Source organism: Monodelphis domestica, chromosome 2 (genome assembly GCF_027887165.1).
Source record: "Monodelphis domestica isolate mMonDom1 chromosome 2, mMonDom1.pri, whole genome shotgun sequence".
Taxonomy (NCBI): Eukaryota; Metazoa; Chordata; class Mammalia; order Didelphimorphia; family Didelphidae; genus Monodelphis; species Monodelphis domestica.
In genome coordinates, this window is record NC_077228.1 from 39311851 (window position 1) to 39326359 (window position 14509).

Here is a 14509-nt window from a genome sequence, read left to right on the forward strand (position 1 = left end):
ATGTTTTTGGAGATCAAGAAGCAAAAGCAAGGCAAAGCAAAAATAAAACATCTGACTTCTACCAACAGGAATCTTTCCAGCAGTTGTGCCCAGATGCCTCTTAATCCCCCTCAAACACACACATGCTCTGTGGCTGCTTTGTTTGGCACGTACTGGCTCAAGTCATCAGGGGCAGCCAACAAAGAAATACTTTTTAACCCAATTGAGACTCCCTAGGACTAATTCTGGTATGGATGGAGCAAATAAACATTAAAATAGGAGGAGAAGAGTCCTTACTGACATTTAAAACAGCTAGAAATTCAAGAAAGGCTGAATTAAGGACTTGCTGTAGGGTGTCCATTTGAAGGCTAAAATGCTTATGGAATGGATGTGGAAACACTGCAATCAAGATCTTTTATTACCAGTCAAAAAATGACTATCAGTCTTGGAGACAAGTTGTTCAGTTTGGGGAGACGGAGAGCAGAGGTTTTCCCATCTTGTTTTAAAAGACCAATACGTTTAATAAAGAAATTACAAGTGGTTTGATTTTGCTTTTATCCCTGGTTATTAATAGAGGAAAGTTTTTAGAGAAAGGAAAGTAAGAAAATAGACCCGAGTAGAGGGAGCTTAACATTACATTCACTTTTTATAACGATGATTTATTTATTATCTCTTTCCTTTTTGTTCCCATCATAGTACATCACAATAGTCTTTTTTCCCCCACAGGCTCTAGAGCAGATAATGTATTAGCCCGCGGGGAAATGATTTTGCCTCTGGGCCAATTAATTTACTAGCCAATGTCCTAGTAGCTATTACCACTAGTCCTACCCTCAAATCATTAGTCTCAAGGATGGTGAGAAGTATTTTGTGCTAAATTGCAAGAACCTATATCCAAGAGAAGTGCCCCTTGCCCCCCAAATAGAACCATTGCTTTATTTGTTGTTATTAATAATATAATAAGTTGTTAATTATTCTATTTTTTGCATTTACAGGCTTTTAATTACAATCATCCTTCAGCCCAGGTAGGGCCTCTTTTTCCTTTTAACACTAACTCTTAAATATAAATTAGGTATAAAAATAAACATGGTTGACATTTATTTAATGCATTTGTATTATATTATAAAAGTATCCATTTTCTGTTAAGATTTCAATGGTCCAGCTTTTTAAACTGGATTGCCTGAAACTGTTCTAAGTAAAGTAACAATCATTCATTCACTCATTCATGTGCATATGAAAAAAGAAATATGTGAACTCAAGATATTCAAAATATTCTTTACTACCATTAGGCCCCCTTTATTTATAGGTAATAAGATACATCTTAAGTTTTAAATTAAATTTCTGTAATTATCTAATATTGACAGAATCTACTCTTCTTTGTTGGCTTGAACAAGACCCTATAGAAAGAGTTACATTTTTGTATACCCTGAATAAAGGCAATAAGTGAGATCTCATTTTGTTAAATGTAAAATTGTTAAAAGTGAGATCTCTATTGTTAAATATAACAATAACAGAAATCCATAGATGCAAACCATTATAGTTTGAATCAAAGGAAGAGATCAGATAAGATATGGGGGGGAGGGGAGGTAAAGCAATAGCAGAATTCAATTAAAGTGGTACCTTAAGAAAAAAATTAAAATTCCTTGGAATTTTTGTTTTTTAAGGGAAAGAAGTCACAGTATTCTTTTTTAAAAAGAAAGGCTTTCTGCTCATGTTACTGGGCAACAAAACAGTGACAAGTCACAGGATGCTATTGACTTATTAAATGGTTTCAAGGATGAGAAATGAAATTATGCAGCATTTATACTATTTGAAACTGTTTTCTCTCTCTTGACTTTCTAAAGTAATATTCATTTTCTTTCACTAGTTTTCAAATATTTTCTGAAAGATCCACTTTGTAACAGTGTTTACATAAGGTTACCAGTTAAAACAGTTTTTGGTGGAAAGCAAGCAATTTGGTGTACTTGGCTAATTAACATGAAATAATCAAATTACAACAAATCAAAAAAAGTATTCTTTCCATTAAGTAGTTTCCTCTTACATCTTAATACAACATATTAAGGACAAACAAAATAAATATACAGAAGCCCGCCTCCGATTCTCCATTCCTTCTGGAGGCCAAGAGCTAAAAATTATTGCCATCACAATTTATACACATCCAAACAGAATCTTGAGTCTTCTTAATAACAAAAGGCTTCATATTTACACCTGAGACTAAATTTACAATAGATTTGTTTGCTAAACTTCAAACATTTCCTAACATAGAGATTTTGAGTTCTTTATCAAATTACTGATCTCAAGACTCAACAGTATGAATAAATTCAACTAATTAAACTCTTGTGTACATTTTCTTCAATGACCAAGTGTTTTACTGGGAGGCAACTAAAAAAAAATCTTTTTATTTGGTCTTTCAAAGAAACTGTTCTAGGTCCTGTTGTTTTCCTTTCCCTAGAGGCTTCCTTCAGTTCTGGCCACATTTTTTTTCCTTACTGCAAGACTGTTCTAGTCCTTGGAATGGAGTGGCTAACAGTGGCTGTCTGTCAAAGGGTCCTGATGGTTACTAGGTTCTTAAACCATCTAGACAGAATAGCAGGATGGGAAGAATACAGTCACAATCCACCAGATGATAATACTACATAGTGCAAAGGTCAACACAACTAGGATACATGTTAGAGGAATAGAAGTTGCCTGGTTTTGCCTTCTACTTTTCAGGGCAAGTAGCTTATCACCTTGAGTCATTCTGTTTGTTTCATCAGAAGAAGAAGAAGAAGAATCTTTAGTTTCTTCAGACTGGATTTCACATATTGAAATGTCATCAACCCCTGTTAGGATTTTTGTGACTGCAGCTGCATGTCTTCCATTTTCCTGGTCCCTTAACTTCTTGCGATAACAATCTCCTTCTGTCCAAAGGCTTGCCTGCTTCGACACCAAAAAATGTTGCTGAGGTCCAATCACAGAACCAGGTCTACAGATTCTGATCCAGGCAATGGTTTCAGGAACTGTCATCCTATAATGCTTTATGATATAGCAGGCTATAAGGGTGCCTGTTCTTCCAAGACCAGCTTTGCAATGAACTGCTACAACACCTTCAGCATTTTCACAGATATTCAGAAATTCTTTGACTATGGCATCACTAGGTGTACTGCCATCAGCAAAAAAAAGTTCATGATGGTCAAAACCGGCATTTGTAAATCTCCTAGCATCATATGCCTTTTTGTTGAGTCTAATAATGGTTGTAACATTGTGCCTTTTAAAATAAGGAACATAGGCTTCTGGTGCATGATAGTGGTAACCCCTTTCAAGTCGGTTTCTTGATTGAGGGCCACAGAAGGCAATAAATCGGCCTGGAATTATCCAGTTTAAATTTCCATTTTCTTCTTTTTCATAATGCTCATATTCAACAAGGTCGAATTTTTCAAAATTAAGGAAGCCATAATGGATTGCCTTATGAACTGCCTGAAAACAGTCAAGTAGTGTTAAGTAGAAAGTGCAAGTATCATAGGAAGCATCCCTGAAAGGAACATAGGATATGTTTCCAACCAACAGCATCCTATAGGTATCTTCAGGAGATTTCTCCAAATATATTATTATGAAACACCCCATGAGGAAAGCTGCATTTGCTTGTTTTTTTTTATCAGCACCCGTGAAATGAATTATTTTCTTCCTTATCAATGTAAGGGACTTCAATTTCTTATTTATCTTGCAACAATATCTGTAAACCATTGCCAGATTGAGTGGTCCAAAATCTGCCAAGAAGTTCTGATATTCAAATTCGTCATCTATGGAGAAATAGTGTATGTTTGCAGCACTCTTTGGTTTCTGGTAAAGAATGGCAAAACAAAGGCGATCAGTGATGTCCAAGTAAACGTCCTCCGGCTCTAGTTCCAGCTCCACGAGGTCTAGTTCCTGCTCTTCTTGGCTCCCAGTAAGTCCAGTGAGCTCTTGGTGTTGGACACCTAGTGTCAGCTCCAAGATCGCCTTTCGTTCTTTCGAGCGCGGTGCGTCCAGGGACCCATGACCATGGCCCTTAGCTCCTGCCCATGAGGCCGTGGCCGTCGCCAGCCCAGCACCGAAGCACTCCCAAGGAGGAGAAAAAGCAGGGGGTGGGAGTGAAGGGATGGGGAATGGGAAGCGATGATGCTTCATGGTGGTGGTGGTGGTGGTGGTGGTGGTGGCGGCGGCGGCGGCGTTGGCGGATGATGGTGGGGGGCTTCTGGCAGAGGTGGTGGAGGAGGGGGGAGGGGGGCCGAAGCCTCTGCAGCTAGGAGAGGAGGAGGACAACGACGAAGACGAAGAGCAGGAGGAGGAAGAGGAGCGGTGAGAAGCAGAAGGAAGTGGTGAAGGAGGAAAAAGAGAAGGAGCTCAAGTTAACGTTTCTCTTCACACTACCCCACTCACTTCTTGATCTTCATTTCTCTCTAGTTTTTGTGACACTTGTCTTTTCAGGTTCTTTTGTTCTGGAATGCTCCTCTTCAGTGATTCTTCATTATCCTTGTCATTTTTCCTCTCCCTGGGTGTCCCTCAAGACTGTCCTTGACCCTGTAAAGAAACTAAAATCTAGGGGTTTGACTAATTATAAGAATTCTAAAGTAATATTGAGGTTGCTGATTTAAAAATAATAAAGCTTAAGTCAAAATTACTTTTAGCAGCTTTATTTACAAAAAGGTGAAAGAGTAAAAGTAGCTAAAGAGACAGATTTAACAAGCCTACCAGCCCTTCTCCAGTGAAGTGAGGCTCAGCCCCATGAGGCTTCCCAAGTCCCTTGTCCCCATGTGGATTTCCCAGTAATCCCAACTCACCCACACAGAGACTCCCAAGGTGACATCCAGAGGCAAAGTCCCAAGGAGAAGGTCCCCGTCCAAGTCTCAGGAGCAGTTCCAAGCCGAAGATCAAAGGAGAAGCTTTAAGAGGAAGATCCAAAAGCCAAAGTCCAAAGGTCCCTTGGACAGAAGGTTCAGGACTTTTTATAGTGCTTTTTCCATGTCACTTCTTATCCCTCCACTTTAGAGGAACCAATGGCAGTTTTTTAATTTGCCTAGCACTGTACAGGGGCAGGGCAGTGGCCTCTGGAGTTGTCACCCACTTTAGTAAGTGACTTACAAATTCTCTTATTTCCTGTTAAGTAAAGGTGTTTAAGTTTTTGCTTGATTAATTTAAAAGTTGCTGATTGATAGACAAAGAAAGTTTGATCCACTCTTTACAGCCCCCTTCACTTTTCACCCTATCCTGTCTCATGGAATGATCTTATCAGTTCCCAGGGGTTCCATTTTCCTCTCTTCTGCAGGTAATTATCAGATCTATTAATCCACCCTTTGTCTCTCTCCTGATATCTAGGAGTTCCTACAGGCATCAAAACCTGGTATATCTAAACAGAACTCATCATTTCATCACCACACCCTTCCGTCCTTCCAACTTTCTTTTTTTTTTAATTTTATTTAATTAGTAAATTTAGAACATTATTCCTTAGTTACAAAAATCATGTTCTTTCTCTCCCCTCCCCTCAGCCCTTTCTGTAGCCAACGTGCAATTCCACTGGGTATTACATGTGTTCTTGATCAGATCCATGTTGTTGATGTTTGCACTAGGATGTTCATTTAGAGTCTACATCCCCAGTCATATCCCCATCAACCCATATAATTAAGCAGTTGTTCTTCTTCAGTGTTTCTACTCCCACAGTTCTTTCTCTGGATATGGAGAGTATCTTTCTCATAAGTCCCCCAGAACTGTCCTGGATCATTGCATTGCTACTAGTAGAAAAGTCTGTTACCTTCCATTGTGCCACATTGTATCTGTCTCTGTATACAATGTTCTCCTGGTTCTGCTCCTTTCACTCTGCATCAATTCCTGGAAGTCTTTCTAATTCACATTCCTTCCAACTTTCTTATATTGTCAAGGGCACTCAGTCAACAGGCTCACTGCCATCCTCAGCTCATTCCTACTAACCTCATACAGCTCATCTGTTGGTAAATTGGGGGGGGGGGGGGGGGATTTTATCTTTACAACTTCTCGTGTACATCCACATAGTACTGGCCCTATCGCATCTTCCTTGGATTTTTGCAATTAATAGTCCTCTGGTTGTCCTCAGGTCTCTCTCTGTGCTCAGTAAAATCCAGTGGCTCCTTCTTACCTCTAAGATCAAATACAAAATCCTGTTTGGCTCTTACAGCCTCTCATAATGTGTTCCCTTCCTACCTTTTCAGTCTGATGAAGACTGTGAAGACTCCACAGAAACTCCCTGGTAGCTAGTGGCCTCCTTGCCCTAATGCTCCATCACCTCATTCAGGGCATTTTCACTGTCTGTTCCCATTCTTGTAATTCTCTTCCTGCTCCCCTCACTCACCTGGCTTCAAGCCTCAAGTCTTATCTTCTGCAGAAGATATTCTCATCCCTTCCTTCTCTTTCCCCCTCCAGCCAGTTCCCTCTGAGGTTCCTTCTGTTTATATAGAATACACACGACATATGTGAGTGTACATTACCATGTACGCCTGTGTTTAGAGTCTTGGGCTAAGTGCTGGAGATACAAGGAAAGAAAGGCAAACAGTCCCAGCCCTGTAGGACCTGACAGTCTAAGGGGTGAGTAGATGTGGGAGTAAATATGTACTGACTAGAGAGATTGATATCTTATGACATATCTAGAGAGAGAGAAATCTACATGTCTTTGAAGTGAGAAGCTTGTAGCTCCTATCTGGATCTCCTAGCTTGTAAAGCATTTCTCTCTAGTTATTTACACATTATCTCTCTTATTAAATAAATGGCAGCTCCTTGAGGGCTGGTGCCATGTTTGCCTTTCCTTGTATCCCCTCCACTTAGCCCAGGGCCTGAAACATGGTAAGTGTGTAATCAGTCCTCATTGACAGACTCTTATAACTCTCTACCCAGGTCTGCTCCTTGGAATACCTACTTATAAGACCTAACCTTGCAAAGTACAATAAAGGCTCTTTCAGTATTTTTTTTCCCCATTTCCCATTGTTCTTATTTGATGGTTCTTCTGATTAAAGTACAAAATGTAACTTTCATATTAAAATGTTATAGAATTATCCAGCAGATGCTGAAATAGGTAGATGTCACTGCCCAAACAGGGATGGGCAGAAAACCTATGGAAATGCTTGATGAAGATTATATTGCTAAGGAGAGCCTAAGAATTCTTAAAGACATTCATCAGTTAGAGCTAAATTCAGAGTCTAAACAATATAAATTTTGTTTTTAGGTAAATTTCTCTTAGGCTTTTCTTTTAAGAAGCAACAAAATAAATCTAGGTAGTAGACTTTCAGTAAAAAAAAGGGGGGGGGAGGTCTCACTAACACCCACTTTAAAATTTAGCATTTTATTCTTGATTTTTACTATTATCTATGACCTTTCATGTGCTATCTATAACCATCTCAGTTCATGCGTTACCTATTATACTAAGGAAAGGAGGAAGAAATCAAGCTGGACAAATATCCTAAAATCCACTGAGGAGTTAACATTGACAATTCTTTGTATTTGAAATATTGGTGTTTATTCTGATGACTGGATTCAAAACTCCCTAAACATCAGGTATTTTCTCTGATGAACAACTAGGGGAAAAAAATCACTAAGATCATGAGCTGATCCCTGCTTAACATTTTTTATTCACTTGTAAACCTTAATTATTAGAGTTTTCAGATTCTAAGTTACAAATGTGAGGGCTGAATCAATTTAGAGAATGTGGTGTGGACATTAATTTCCCTCTCTAGAGTGCTGGGGGCCATCAGTCCATGATGCATTGACAGAGTCACGCGTGGTAGCTGGGGAGACCACAGAGTGGTCTTTGGCGAGATGTGACTGCCCATTCTATCCCCCTTGCATAACTTCTTTCATCAATGCCTCTTACCTATGAATTGACATGATTATTATTCCCCCTAGTCTCAAAAGAAATAATGCAAGAGCAAAACACATGTACCCTAATTCTCCAAAACATCACCAAAAGATCAGACCCTCAAACCCAATCCCAAAAGACTATCATGGGTTAACTTTTACTTAGGTACATAATTCCCAGCAAAACCACAGCTAAAGGCCAAGCCGAAAACTTTCTCATGAAGCCAGCACACAAATCAATCATAGAGGTCCATGTAATATGTACAGGTACAGTATAGGTACACTAAGCTTCAATATGCCTCAGTGACTCAATTACACAAATCAGTAACTCAAACTCCCTAGTAAGCTACTTGTGATGAAATCATTTATCTTGTATTCTGTCTGTAATCACAATACAAAAATATAGAATGTTAATCAAGTGATTTGTTAAAAGTTAATGTATCACTTTTCTAATTATCTCTCTTTGATTTTGTGTATTCGCATGCCAAGAGAATGGGTATAAAAATAAAGATCAGACATCGGGAAGGAGCAGCTGAGATGCAAAGCAGTCCCATGGCCGTAATGATTAAGCTGTCTTCCATTTGTTATTTATTTTGACTGATCGTTCGCTACCTGGCAGGAACCCTGGAGTTGCAAGTGAGGCTGGACCCTGACCATGGCACTAGAGAACATTTTGAGGTATCTAAACATTTTAATTATGATAAATCATTACTACAAGAGTTATTACTGTGCTTGTTTATATGAATAAGCCGAGTTTGAATCATGAGTTTCAAATGTGCATTATTGCTATTCAGTTTTTGTTGGAATCATTATCTGGTCTACCTGACAAGACAAATCCAGAAACTGTATGAAAACTATTACAAAATACTTTTCACACAAGTCAGATCTAAGCAATTGGAAAAATATTAATTTTTCATGAGTAGGGAGAGCCAATGTGATAAACATAATGGTTTTATCTAATTTACTTATTCAGTGCCAATCAAATTGCCCCAAAATTATTTTATTGCGTTAGAAAAAATAACAAAATTCCTCTGAAATAAGAATATCAAGGGAATTAATGCAAAAGAAATGTGAAGGAAGATGGGCTAGCAGTACCAGATCTCAAACTGTATTACAAAGCTATAATCATCAAAACAATCTGGTATTGGCTAAGAGAGTGGTGGCTTAATGGACTATATTAGATACACAGTACCTAGTAATAAATGACCCTAGTAATTTGCAGTTTGGTAAATCAAAACATCCAAGTTCTTAGATCACTATTTGGCAAAAACTGTTGGGAAAACTAAAAAAACAGTATGGCGGAGACAAAGAATAGACCAACCTCTCACACTGTATATCGAGCAAGGTAAAAAATGGGTACATGATTTCAAAATGAAATATGGTATCAAATGAATTAGAGGAGCATTAAATAGTTTACCTGTCAGATCTTTGGATAAGAGAAGAATCTATGACCAAACAAGACAAAGAGCATTAGAAGACATAAAATAGATAACTTTGATTTAACTAAATAACTAAATTAAAAAGGGTTTCACAAATAAAACCAACACAAAAAAGGATTAGAAGGAAAATGGAAAACTGCAAAAAAAGCCATCCACCAACTTCACTAACATTCCTCATGGGTAGAACTCTAGAAAGGGGAACTAGAGACTGAATAAATATGGGTGAAGAGTTAAAGTCTAAGGAAAGGAGAACATAAGACAAGAAGAAACACACAGACAAGTGGAGAGTTCCAACATAAAGTAAGTCTGGCAGCGAGTTAGCTCTAATGGAAAGAGCTCTGGTGGTAAACAGCTTTTATTATAAAAAAGTTTTACATGATTACACATATAATATCTATATCAGATTGTATACTGTTTTAAGAAGAGAGGGGATAGAAGATGGGAGGGAGAAAAATAATTTGAAAGTGAAAAAAAGTTTTAATGAAGGTTAAGAATCATTTTTACGTGTAATTGGTAGAAAAATATTACTAAAAATTAAATTAAAATCATTATGAAGAAACATACTATTACCACGGGAAAATTGCCCACCAGACAATACCCTAAATAGGGTCCCTTGTCCCAAGAACTAAAATTACTATGCCCTTATTTATGTACTGCCATAAAGATATGTTATCTCAAGACTTCAGGTTTTACTGACCTGGGTCACTCGCAGAAAAGGAAACATCTGGAACTAAGATTGATGTGTCTTTACTTTTGACGCCTGGTTCTCAAGATGATCCCCACCCCAGCCCCTCTATATAAACCAGACCTATGCAATGCTTGAGGTCTTCTGCTTCTTGTGAATGCCCAAGCTATAGCTTGAATAAAGTACCTATTGTGTATTGCATTACCGTGTGTGTCTCCTCCTTGGAATCCGAACCAGAATCGGACTGAACAATTATATGAAATTTAGGGTTAAAAGTCCAGGACCTGAAATTTGATTGCAAGATAGTCTCCAGCTCTCTTATATTTCAGTCCTCTTAATTTATGTGCTATCTCACTTCCAGAGCCATGAAATCCTGGCAATTCTTTGAAGTTGTACTTGAGGTATGAGAATGAATTAGACCATCCACAATTGTTTTTGTTCCTTGAATATATTTATCAGCAAATAAGCCAATATGAATCACCCAAAGGCAGCCCAATTCAACAAGTCCTTTATGTGGCATTTACAAAATTCTAGACCAAATATATGTCAATGCTAAATAATATTAGATCCCTGGTCTCTTGAGGAACAATTCTATATACAGCTAAAGAAGGAACTGTTTGAGTCTGGTTGTGTTATGGGCAGGAAGGATACCTTTTTGGGGTTCAGGAAGGATATCTTTTGCAAGCATGCAATGACTCCAAAACTTAGCTTAAAAACAAAAAGAGATTTATTAATTTAGAAAGTAATGTTGAGAGTGGCCAGGAGGATAGCAAGGTGGAACAGCAAGATGGGGAGCAGTTCCTTGGGAGGACAGCATGAAAGGAAAGGCTGTTCCTCCATGGGGACAGCATGGATAGAGAGGCTGTCCCCCAAATGACATCAGTTCTGGGGTTTATATACTCTTTAGATGCTATGTCCTGGTGTGGATGTGACCTAGAGTGTTAGTCCCTCAGGCATTTGGTGGGGTGGGGTGGTCATCTGACTGGGGTCTGCCTGGAGGCATAAAGATTCATTTCTTTATCCACCTTAAATCTAGAAGACAAAAGAGGGTAAACATCTCAGGACCCTAGAAGGGGTCATTGGGTATTTCTAGGTTAAGAGTCACAAGGATGCAAAGGGCTCAAGGGAGTTTCCCTGATAATAGTTGGCCTGGGTTTCTGGGGTACAGTGCCCTTGTCAGTTGCAGATCAAAGGGTGCCATCCTTTACTTTATTTCTTTCATAAGTTCTTTATTGTATGTGTGATATGTCTTCTTTCATGGCAAGAGGAGAATGGAAATATATTGCATGAAAGTGCTGGTACAACTTTTATCAAACTATTTAATGCCTTGGGAAGTGGGGAGCACGGTAGACGTGAGAGAATCTGAATTGCAAAATGTCAGAAAACAGTTGTAAAAAATGTTTCTACATGTAATTGGAAAAAAATTTTAAGTTTTTTTAAAAAAAGAAGATAACTGTTGTCAACGAGGAAATCTAGAGATCCCCAGTTTATTTAGTTGGGAGGTAGAAATCCCAGGTTTTGACCTTGTCACAGGAGAGTTTTCCCCCTGAGGGAAGGTCCCACTTCACCAGACAATGGACATCCTGGTAGTTTGGGTGGGAGTAGCTAATCCCATCCAAGGTTAAGTATCCCTTTTGTCCCAATGGTTTCTCCCCCTAGGATAAGGTCCATTACCAAGGTGGCCCAGCCCTGGGCTGAGACTTTCCCTTTTGTGTTCATTCTAAGGCATCAGCCCCTCACTGTCATTCCTGTCTGGAATCCTCCTTTTCCTTTCTTACCATTGTAAAGTCAATCAACTGTGCCTCTCACTCTAAGCCCCCCAGGTCATCTAGAGTGGTATATAGGTTCCTGAGTTGGTAGCAGTCCTGGGGGTCAGTGACCAGAGCAGCCAGAGTTCAATCCTTGGACTCTGTACAGTCTCGGGGAGTGAGCAGCTCTGTTGTTGAGGCCTCTTAGCGCTGAACCCCTTTTGCCCTTGACTAAAGAGTGATTTTTGACTATTTAATAGTTCTGTGTTTTTTTGAGTTAACACTGTTAAAGTTTTTTTTTTTTTTTTAAGATGGCTCTTCCCCTACTCAACTTTGGCATCAGTTCTGGAAGGAATAGACTTGAAGTCATCCTAGTTGCCATTTTTGTATGCTGTCAACCTTTAACTGTAGTACCCAGAACCAAACATAATTCTACAAGTGTGCTCTGGCCAAAGTAGAGAACTAAGGAACTCTCATTAGGGCTTTTATTCCTAGAAATCTTGTCTCTCTTAATGCAATCCATAATCCATAATGCATTAGCTTTTCTGGTTATGACAGTGAGGTGGTGGTCCTCTGAGACTCCAACATCTTTTTCAAACCCAAAACCATGGCTCTTGTTGATTTCTTTAATCCAACTATAAAACTTTACATTGATCCATATTCAATACTGGAGAAGAGACATAGTTAATAGGAGAGGAGGGAGTACAGCGTAGTGGACAGAGATCTGACCTCAGAGCCAGGGAAGATTTGAATTAAAGACCTATGGCTAACCAGGACTGAGCACAGTGCCTGGCACATGCTTAATACATTTTTTATTAACCGGTCAACTATACCACATCCTAAGAGACCCTGGGAAAGTCACTTAGTGCTTCCCTTAGACATCTGATGTGGGTTCTCTGCAGATTCTCTCCAGCTGCCTTCCACATCCTTCTCCTCTTCTCAGCCTGACCATGAATCATTTTGTGGCAAAATCCAAGACTTCAACCCGTTGGCCTTGCCTTTTTACTCCAAGCAAGGAGAGCACTCCTGCCATTTGTCTAGAGGTTCACAAAGCTGGTTCCCTGGCTAAGGTTGAGTCTCCAGGGGTCCCAGACTGCTACAGAGTCCCCTTCTGTGACGTGCTCATCAGGAACATGAAAACTGACTACAGGGCGGATTCAAGGACCAAAACTGCTTCAGCATCAGAGCCAGTCTTCCATGGCAAGGTGGAACACTCTGGGGGGCAGCTGGGTGGCTCAGTGGTTTGAGAGTCAGGCCTAGATGTCATGGGCATTGCACCCCCAGAAACTCAGGCAAACTATTCAGGGAAATCCCTCTGCTCCCTTAGGCCCAACCCCAAACACCTGACCTTGAAGATTACCCCACTGAATTGAGAAGGACAAACACACCTCATTCATTCATCCTCCAAATCAGGAGAACCACCCCCATGCCCTCGGGCTAACCTCCTCCCCTAGCCCTATTGAAGAATATAAAAACCCCAGAATGGAGGCATTCTGGGAGCAACCTCCCAGGTTGCTCCACTCATGCTGTCTTGTTGGCCAAAAATTCAACATTACTAATAAATCTCTTTAGTTAAGTTTTGGAGTCTTGCATTCTAGCAAAATGTATGCTTCCTGTACCCCAGGGGTACACCTCTACACCCCACAACATAGAGACTGTCAACGTGGAATCTAGAGGTCCCCAGACTTGTAGCTTTTAAATTGGTGATCCCCAGTTGGATCCCAGTTGGGAGGTAGAAACCCCAGGTTTTGACCTTGTCACAGGAGAGTTTTCCCCCTGAGGGAAGGTCCCACTTTGCCAGACAATGGGCAACCTGGTAGTTTGGTTGGGAGTAGCTAATCCCATCAGAGGTTAGATATCTCTTTTGTCCCAATGGTTTCTGCCTACATTAAAGTCCTTTACCAAGGTGGCCCGCCCTGGGCTGGGTCTTTCCCTTTTGTGTCCACTGGAAAGCATCAGCCCCTCACTGTTATTCCTGTCTGGAACTCCTTATTTTTCTTTCTTACCATTGTAAAGCCAAATAACTGTCCCTCTCATCCTAAGCCCCCAGGTTTCACCTAGAAAGGTATTTAAGCTCCCTAGCTTTAATGGCTCCTCGGATTCACCATCTCACTGGGTGGCATTCCCAGGGGTCAGTGTCCAGAGCGGCCAGAGTTCAATCCTTGGACTCTATGCAGTCGTGTGGCACACAGCTCTATGTCGAGGCCCACTATAGCATTGAACTCCTTTTCCCCTTAATTAAAGAGTGATTTTGACCATGTAATAGTTCTGTGTTTTTTCCTAATCAACAAGACAGAAGGTCCTAGATTCAAATCTGACCTCAGACACTTCTTAGCTGGGTGACTCTGGCCAAGTCACTTGACCCCCCATTGCCTAGCTCTTACCACTCTTTTGCCTTAGAACCAATACACATTATTGATTCTAAGATGGAAGGTAAGAGTTAAAAAAAAAAAAGCTGGAACACTCTTTAAGAAAAGTAGATATGTCATGTGGTTAAGACTGGAGCTTCCTCTTTTGCTCACCCGGGTCTACAGCAGAACTTTAAGGAAAAGCTTTAAATTTGAGGATATTTGGCACTTAAATTTCTAAGATAATAATAATATTTTACTGGAATATAATATCATACATTGTATCACCTTTTGCAGTTTACAAAGATGGGACATAATAGTAATGGCAATGCAAAGGTCTAATTATACTGTAGATAGACACTGAATCTGGAAATAAAATGATCTGAGTTCAATTCCTACTGCAGACATTTGTTAGCTATGTGACTTTGAATAAGTCACTTACCCTATCTGCTTCACTTTCATCAAATGTAAAATGAA

General features: G+C 39.7%; 1 protein-coding gene across 1 annotated transcript; it reads right to left on the reverse strand.

Annotated features, from left to right (window-relative positions):
- Positions 1-2497: 2497 nt before the first annotated feature.
- Positions 2498-3869, reverse strand: LOC100619552 (dual specificity protein phosphatase CDC14C-like). Its single transcript, XM_016429692.2, is given in 2 exon segments — positions 2498-2592; positions 2595-3869. Coding segments are annotated over 2 exon segments (1161 nt in total). The 5' UTR covers positions 3700-3869; the 3' UTR covers positions 2498-2536.
- Positions 3870-14509: the final 10640 nt, after the last annotated feature.